The 9,357-nt window shown below is 44.0% G+C and overlaps 1 protein-coding gene across 1 annotated transcript in view; it reads left to right on the top strand.

Annotated features, from left to right (window-relative positions):
- The window catches only part of PCP4L1 (Purkinje cell protein 4 like 1), a 26,398-nt gene extending 18,896 nt beyond the window's left edge, over window positions 1-7,502 (top strand). The window contains exons 2-3 of the mRNA XM_012802691.2: window positions 5,042-5,096; window positions 5,910-7,502. Coding sequence (XP_012658145.1) covers window positions 5,042-5,096; window positions 5,910-6,052 — 198 coding nt within the window. The 3' untranslated portion in view covers window positions 6,053-7,502. The remainder of the gene's footprint in view (window positions 1-5,041; window positions 5,097-5,909) is intronic.
- Window positions 7,503-9,357: the final 1,855 nt, after the last annotated feature.

Raw genomic sequence — 9,357 nt, 5'->3', positions numbered from 1 at the left:
CCTTAGCCGGTTGAGCTATAGGCGCCGAGCCTACATATGTGATTATTAATAAAACAAGGTGAAGTAGCATTCTGAAGTCCTTGGTTTCTCTCAGTTCCCCAAGATGGGTCTCATAAGAAGAAAAGGGGATTTGGTGGACCACTTCACTGATGTTATTTCTGGTCAGAAAAGCTCAGTATTAAAAGAAGTAGAAGAGCACCTGAGAGGTTTGTAATCCACCTGGCTAGAGTGAGGGGCTGAGAGAGAGGCTGAGAAGTGCTGACCTGTTACAGCTCTTATAGCTTAGCCCCACTCCTCTGGAGGTAAGGGTTTGTATAAGAGATTTTCTTATAGAGCATTCTGGTTCACCCTGAATAGTCCTCTAGGCCTCCTTAGTTTACCTGAAGTGTGTTTATCCTAATGGCTTGCAGAAGGATGTGCAAGAGGATCTTAATTCATCTAAAATTGCTACATTACTAGAACATAAATACAGGAGGGTTGAGGCAGAGGCCAGGGACCAGTCAAGGTCTGAGTATATCATATAGAGGGTGGGAACAGACAACTCGTGACCTAACTACCCCCACACCCAACATCAGAAAGTCACAAATAACTAAATCCAGAAATCCAGAGTGCTATTTTAAGAACTGGCTAGAGAGGGTGCAGGAAGGAGGGCTGTAGCCCACTACTTTTCAGGGGGAAGTCTGAGGGAGATTTCAGGGGACATTGTGAGTAACGGGTTTTCTTCCCCTTATACCATCCTTTTCTGTTGTCCCTAGTGGAGATAGTAGCTCTTAGATTATGACCTCTCATAAATTTGACCCAAATGAAGTTGGGAACCCTAAAGGGCCAGATATTATCTGAGCCACTGCCCCATTCCAGGGCCAGTAATCTCAGGAGAGACTCAGGAAAGGGAGTAGCTGGCAGGGCAGAGGGAAAGTGGCAACCTGTGTGGTTCAGTCCTGACACATACTCCTGCTTAGAGGATTCTAAAAAGTCAGCTGATAGGAGAAGGAAAGTAGAGGGAAAAGCCAGCTAAAGGGAGATACTTAGAATCAGGGTCCAGATTTTCCTTCAAAGGGGAGGGGTTGTGGTGAGAGAAAAGAGTTAAAGGATTAAGAGAATAGGCTTAGAGTCAGACAGAGGGATAATGGTTAAAGTAAGGAACAGAGTTAGGAATTTCCTGGTACAGAGAAAGTAGGATTTGAAGTTAGAGATCATGGCACTGTAGCCTCTTAACCTAAGACCCTCTTGTCTGGACAGTTATGGTTAATAGTCCATCCACAGTGTAACTTTACAGTGTGAACAAAGCTCTTGTGATAACAGTATGCCTTAGTGGAAGGTGTCAGATAGGTAACTACTGGGCTGTTATATTCATCATGTGCAAAAGAATAAAAAAATAAAACATTTTGATCACAGGGAGATTATAGGGAAAGAAAGAGTAATGACTGAGCCAGTCTCCCAAGAGTCTCAAGAACAATCCTTCCACACATGGAAACTTTCTTTTGGTCAAAGGGGAACTAGCAGGAATTCCACAGTTTCAGGAATAGTTTCTTTTTTTTTTTTTTTTGAGAGTCTCATTATGTTCCCCTCAGTATTGTGCTGTGGCGTCACAGCTCACAGCACCCTCTAACTCTTGAGCTTAAGCGAATCTCTTGCCTCAGCCTTCCAAGTAGCTGGGACTATAGGCACCTGCCACAATGCCAGGCTATTGTAGTTGTCATTGTTGTTTGGCAGGCCCTGGACCAGGTTCGAACCCACCAGCCTTGGTGTACATGGCTGGCGTCCTAGCCGCTGAGCTACAGGTGCCAAGCCCGGGAACAGTTTTGTATATGTTCTTCTAGTTTTTTGTTTGTTTTTGAAACAGTGTCTCACTCTATTGCCCAGGCTAGAGTGGCATGGCCTCAGCCTAGGTCACAGCAACCTCAAACTCTTAGATTCAAGTAATCCTCCTGCCTCAGCTTGAGACCGTAAGCACCCACCACAATGGCCAGCTAATTGTTCTATTTTTAGTAGAGACCCCATCTTGCTCTTGCTCAGGCAGGTCTTAAACTCCTGAGCTCAAGTAATCCTTCTGTCTCTGCTTCCCAGAGTGCTGGGATTACAGGCGGGAACCACCGTACCTGTCCTATTTCCTTCCTTCTTTCCCCCTTTCTTCCTTTAGTATCTCTTCCCTCAACCTCCTGGATGATGACCTTGATGCCTATTTTACTTCAGAAACAGAAGCAATTAGGGGACACCTTCCAAATATTCCCAGGTGCCTACATCAGGGCCCACATGCCCTGCTTTCCCTCCAGTTACTGTAAGTGATCTGTTTTAGCTCCTAATCAAGGCATCCTGTCTATTTATGCAATAGATCTCACCTACTCTCTCCTATTCCAGTAATGATCTTCTTTCTCTCTTACAGTTTTTCATTCTATTGGATCATTTCCATAAGAACACAAACATTCTGGCTCGGCGCCTGTGGCTCAAGCGGCTAAGGCGCCAGCCACATACACCTAAGGTGGCAGGTTCGAATCCTCAGCCCGAGTCCGCCAAACAACAATGATGGCTGCAACCAAAAAGAAAATAGCCGGGCGTTGTGGCGGGCGCCTGTAGTTCCAGCTACTTGGGAGGCTGAGGCAGGAGACTTGCTTGAGCCCAGGAGTTGGAGGTTGCTGTGAGCTGTGATGCCATGGCACTCTACCCACGGGGATAGCTTGAGGCTCCATCTCAAAAAAAAAAAAAAAAAAAGAACACAAACATTCTGTAATTTTTCTCATCTTAAATAAAATCTTTTGTGACCCTCTTATCCTCCTGAAGTTATACTCTCATCCTCATTTCTGTGGACTACTATATTTGCTGCTTCAAGGCCTCTTCTTTTCTCTCTTGAATCCACTGCACTGAAACGTCTCTTGTCAATATCACTGGTGATCTCCACATCGCAAAACTCAGTGGCCATTCTCAGTCCTCATCTTACTTGATTTACCTGCAGAATTTGACATAGGTAATCATTGTCTTCTCCCTGAAATATTTCTTCACATGGCTTCTACATTACTATAATCTCTTGGCTTCTCAGCCTTGTTGGTTTTCCTTCATTACTTTAACTCTAATCACTGCAATGCTCTAGAACAGCAATTCTCAACTTGTGGGTTGTGACCCACAGGAACTGTATTAAAGGGCTGCAGCATTGGGTGGCTCAGTGAGTAGGGCGCCAGCCCCATATACAGAGGGTGGCGGGTTCAAACCTGGCCCTGGCCAAATTGCAATAAAAAAATAACCAGGCATTGTGGCGGGCACCTGTAGTCCTAGCTACTTGGAAGGCCGAGGCAAGAGAATCGCCTAAGCCCAAGAGCTGGAGGTTGCTGTGAGCCGTGACGCCACAGCACTCTACCTAGGGTGACAAAGTGAGACTCTTGTCTCTTAAAAAAAAGGGGCCACAGCATTAGGAAGGTTGAGAACCACTGCTCTAGAATTTGATCCTCTTTTCTATCTCACTCACTTTCTTGTAATCTCAGTCTCATGGCTTTAAATGTTAATCTCCTAATTTGAATCTCTAATCCCAGCCCTTCTCTTTAATTCATCTTGAATATCTATCTAACTGTTCATAAGTATCTCCTCTTAAACAATTCACAGGCATCTCAAATTTGTCTAAGAACAAGTTCCTGGGCTGGGCACAGTGGCTCATGCCTGTAATCCTAGCACTCTGAGAGCCTGAGGTGAAAAGATTGCTTGAGCCTCGGAGTTCAAGACCAGTCTGAGCAAAAGCAAATCCACATTTCTACCAAAAAATAGATAAATTAGCCAGGCATGGTGCTATGCACCTATAGTTCCAGCTACTCTGGATGCTGAGGCAGGAGGCTCGCTTATACTCAGGAATTTGATATTGCAGTGAGATGCCACTGCACTCCACTAGACAGAGTAAGACTCTGTCTCAAAAACAACAGCCACCAAACTGAACAAACACCAACAAAAAACAAGCTCCTGATTCCAAAACCTGCTGTTCCTCCTGCTGTCATTATCTCAGGAAATGGCAACTCCATTTTTTCAATTCCTCAGGCCCAAACTCTGGAGTCATCCCTGACCCCTCTCTTTCTCATGATACCACCTTTACAATCAACAAATCATGCTGGTCATAGCTTGAATCCAATCATTTGCCATCTCCACTGCCACTGTGCTGATCAAAGCTATCACCTCTTGCTTGGCTTTCTGTCATCATCTCCCCACAGGTTTTTCTGCTTCCTCTCTCATATCCCTTTTGTGCAAATCAGAGGTCTCTAGTGGCTTCTTTCTCATCTCACTTGCTGTAAAAGTCAAACTCCTTAAAAGGACTCCCACAGCCCTACATAATCTGCCCCCATCCCTAGTTAATTCTAATCTCACCTGTATATCCATCTCTGCTCCGTTTTCCTTCCTCTGTCTACTCCAGCTACGCTGGTCTCTTGCTGTTCTGCAAACAGACTAGTCACATTTCCACCCAAGACCCTTGAAAGCTCTTGTCCCAGATAGCCACAGCCTTACTCCCTTATCTCTTTTGGCTCTTTGTCAAATGCCACCTTTCAGAGAGGCTCCTTCTGACTACTCTATGTCAAAACATGTTCCTCCAGTTCCACCCCAGCACTCACTACTGCCCTTCTCTGCCTTTTTTTTTTTTTTTTAGCACTTATTAACATAGCTGTCATTTTATAGGTGGCACCTGTGGCTCAAGGAGTAGGGTGCTGGCCCCATATACCAGAGGTGGTGGGTTCAAACCTGGTCCCAGCCAAAAACTGCAAAAACTGCAAACAAACAAACAACCCCCCCCAATCATTTCATGTTTATTTATTTCTATATACACTAACTAGAATGTAAGCTCTGTAGGAGCATAATGTTGTCCATTTTGTCCCCTATAATTTTCCTAGCATTAATAAATCTTTGTTGAATAAATTTTGATGACTTTCCTTATTCTCCAATATTGAGACCCAGTTCTTCAAATGACTAAGGAAATGAGCCTGGTAATAGTAGCCTTGAGAGTATCTAAGGGGTCCAAGGTGGTAGCAGTTTAATCCTTCCTTTAACATACAATAATCTGATTTTTTTTTTCTAGCTTAACACAAAAACATCCCCAGCAACCAACCAGGCATCTGGACCAGAAGAAAAAGGTAAGTGGGTTTGGGCTGGGCAGTTTGTAGAGTGAGTGAATGTGTAGACATGAAGACAAGTAGGGCTGTAAGTCTACTTAAGGAAGCTCTCAAAGTCAGATGTGAAAGGCATAAGAATGTGGATAAGTGAAACAAAGAACTAAGTCAGGCCAGGCATGGTGGCTCATGCCTATTGTCCTAGCACTCTGGGAGGCTGAGATGGGTGGATTGCCTGAGCTCACGGGTTGGAGACCAGCTGGAGCCAGAGCAAGACCTTGTCTCTAAAAATAGCTGGATATTGTAGTGGGTGCTGTAGTCCCAGCTACTCAGGAGACTGAGGCAAGAGAATTGCTTGAGCCCAGGAGCTAGACTACTACTGCCAGGGTAGTCTACTGAGGGCAACAAAGTGAGACTCTGTCTCAAAAAAAAAAAAAAAAAAAAAAAAAAAGTCAGAACTACCATATATATATATGTATATGTATATATGTATGTATGTATATGAAGAAACTCATTAGATAATTCTGGACATTGTCATCTCCATCAGAAATTGAGGGAAAGTTGGAGAAAGTAAGTGTGCTTCAGGACTTGAACTATAGGATTTAGGTCTAAGTGATGATAAAAGACATTTGTGATTTGGTCCAAGAATAGCAAAGCTCTCCTAAGTAAATAAAGCTGATTCCCAGCCTAGGTACTCTGACACTTCTAGAATTCTCAGGCATTCATAGTCCTAGCAAGGATTGGTCCCCCACAGAGTCTAGCACTGTATTAGAGATCTGGAAAAGGGGCTCAGGTAGGTCAGGTTAACCTATTAATAAATCTTCCAACTATCTGCAGGGAAAGCTGGCAATTCCAAGAAGGCAGAGGAAGAGGAGGAGATTGACATTGACCTGACGGCGCCAGAAACAGAGAAGGCTGCCCTTGCCATTCAGGGCAAGTTCCGGCGATTTCAGAAAAGGAAAAAGGATCCCAGCTCATGAATGGCCAGCTTTGTCCTGCACCCCATTCCTTTCTCTCCCTTTCTCTACAGCCCTGACTCCTATGTATCTTTGTTCCCTTGTACCTCTAGTCTCTTGTTGAGGCAACTTCAACCCTTATATACTCTTTTCTCTGGTCCCCTCAAGCCATCACAACAGTAGAGGCACAAGGAACTTGAAGACTTGAATTCGCAGTGGCTTGCCTAAGAGTGAATCCTTTCTCCCTGGGGGTGAGGGTCCCTGATCAGTACCTATGCCTGCCCTGTGGGATTGAGGAGCAAGAGGCTTTGAGGTTGAGAGATGCCTGCCCCTCATGGTGTGGAAAGGAGGGAAAGCTTTAGAGTAGGGTACCTGAGGGTTGGGGAGGGTGTAATTGTTCTGCCTATTACAGCATTCACATTTCAGGTGACATTCTTTCCCCTTCAGATCCTTCGGCACCGCCACCTCCAACTTCCTCTCCTGGGATCTAAGCCACAGTGCAGACTGGCGCCTCCTTTCCCCCAGGCAGACCTAAATCAAGCAGTTTACCACAATAGTGCATGCTGAGTAGATTATTCCAAAGAAGGAAGACTGAACCGGTACCTGCACAATGAAAACAATAAGTTTCCTTCATTGTCTAGTCTGGGACCACAAGGGGCAGAGGTAGAAGAGGTTCCAGGGCCATAGTCAGGGAAATGAGAAGTGGGATAGATTTAGGCAGGAGAGAAAAGTCAAGAAGGGGAATGTCTCTGAAGTCACAAGTTACTGCTGGTGAAAGTATACTCATGAAGGATTCTTGGGGCCTTGCTAACCTTCCTACCTCTAACCCCCTAAGTAGTTATCACCAGAGGCCACACAAACCAAGTTACCCCTGTAGTTTCAACTCACCCCACTATGGAGTCAGGGCAAAAATGGAATAGCCATTCCATATGATTTTAGCATGTTTAATAATTATAACAATAAAAAGCCCCTCAGTTGGGGTCATTTAAACTCTACTAATGTTTTTTCTTGTGAGGAATATTAATGTAAGCCTGGCCGGGCCCCAGGGAGGGTAGAAGAGCAACTGCACAGACTACTTGGTGGCACAGAACACTGAGCAATTTTCAGACTGAAGCCAATACTACTTTGTATCTCTGACCTTGCCCTCACTTTGATTTGCCGCCCACATTCTCTCTGCTGCTGTTACCACCCCCAGTGCACACCTGCAAGGTTGTTCATCGTCCCATTCTCTTTCCAGCTAAGAGCATGCTTGGTACATACCCATCTGAAAACAAACCTAGTCTTCCTTGCTTCCTGTCCCCAGATGACCTATCCTAGATTTCCTTCCTGCTTTGTCTTCCTCCCACACTCTCCCCTCCCTTCCCAATGTTTATCAAACATAAAGGAAGGAAAGGATGGCTGGTCCCTAGAGAGCATCACTGTTACACTAGAGGTTTTAAACCGTAAATTCAATAAAGTGGTGACTTTCAAGTAAGTTTATTTTGCTGAGAAATGACCTGTATACATTGAAACCAGAAGTTAAATGCTTGAAGACTGAGCAAAAATGATCTGTCTTTGCTGCCACCCTTTCTTCCTTCTTTTTTCTTTTAAAATTGTTTTTATTGGGGTAAAATACACATGATGTAAATATACCATCTTGGCTGGGTATGGTGGCTTACACATTTAATCCTAGCATTCTGGGAGGCTAAAGGTAGGATTGCTAGAGCTCAGGAGTTCAAGACCAGCTATCCTCCTGGCTTAGCTTTCCACGGAGTTACCCACCACAATGCCCGGCTAGCTTTTTTTCTATTTTTAGTCAAGACAGGGTCTTACTCTTGCTCAGGCTGATGTCAAACCTGTGAGCTCAGGCAATCCATCCACATTGGCCTCCCAGAGTGCTGGCATTACAGGTGTGAGCTGCAGCACCCAGCCATATCCTTTCCTTCTTAACTCAAGAATACAGAAATCAAAACTATGTAGCAGCTGTAACTAAGAAACAAGCGACAGTATCCCTGGAGGGCAACCTATATCTCAAAGTTTACTCATATCCATGGCTATAGGATATTAGGGAAATTGAACAGTAATTCATGAGAAGGCCTCATGTTAAAGGAAGTACTTCCTTCTATGATGCCAGAGAAAAGGTAAGTTACTGTTACATTTGGAATCTGTTTTGAGTGCAGGATACTAATGATGGTGGCCTTTAGTCACTGTCCCATAGGTAAATAAAAGGACACCTCGTTGTCACACCTGGTGTGTGTCCAGTGTGTCTTGGCAAAACAAGAGTATTCCTTGTTCCCTTATTCCATGGACATGAGATGAGAAGTGGCTGGCGTGTTATCTTAACCTGTCCCTGTGGACACTGAGGTAAGGCAGGTGCTTCCTGTTCCTGCTGATGTGGGCCTTTGGGAGTTGGCTGCTGCTAAGGCAATGGGGGAGTTTTTTGTCACCTCTCCTGTAGACTCTGCTTTTTGGGGAATATCTGCTGATTTGTTTTTCCCTGCGCTGATCTGGAACATAGCACTGAAATGATATTTCCTTTTACCATCTCTTGCTTCCAAAGTGTTATGCTTGTTCTCATACATATTTTTAAAAAGTGTACAGTAGCAAAAAAACATAGTGTTGCTCAGGGAAAGATAGTTTTGACCAGAAAGAGAGACTTGGGGATCTTTTGCTGAACCAGTGGTAGTCTCCATAAAGGTTCTGAAAGAGAGTTTCTCTCTAGGATCCACACTGCTTATTACTTAAACTGAACCTCTTCTCTATGGCATGCCTGTAACTTCTCCTTGGGCCCTAGGGTGTGGCCTGGGATCTCTACCTTGGGGCTCTAGACCCTTCTTCTCTTTCCTGTCCCTTTAGTACCTACTGTTGGAGAAATAGTCCTAAAGTACTAATTACTGAAGAATTATACTTGAGTACTTTGTTTTGTGGAGCAAAACTGCAAGTCTTTGTGAGAATTGGTGAATGCCACTATAAACAGTTTAGCAGAAGAGATATGCATAAGAAACGGTCAAGGAAGAAAGTTAAAAAAAATAATTTATATTTTTCTTATAGTCAACACTTCTGAAACTAAAGGTATGAGTTTTTCCCATCACATTAAGCAATTCTCTGATTCTCTGGACACCAGCTGGGTACCTTACAATTCAGTCAGGAGAAACTACCCAGAGTTAATGCCAGTTGCAAGCTTAGGGTTGTGACCTGTATTTCTGGCCAACTGGGTGTAAATCAGAGGCTCTTATGAATAACAAAAGATGCCCCCCTTACTCCTACCACTCAAGAAATTCTTTTTTAAAATTATTATCTTTTAACAGCTTTTGTAGCTGTTCAAGACTATTATTATCATTATTATTATT

Source organism: Otolemur garnettii, unplaced genomic scaffold (assembly GCF_000181295.1).
Source record: "Otolemur garnettii isolate 467f Iridium unplaced genomic scaffold, OtoGar3 scaffold00016, whole genome shotgun sequence".
NCBI classification, from domain to species: domain Eukaryota; kingdom Metazoa; phylum Chordata; class Mammalia; order Primates; family Galagidae; genus Otolemur; species Otolemur garnettii.
Note: the sequence above shows the minus strand (reverse complement) of the source record. Positions and strands in the feature narration are given on the sequence as shown.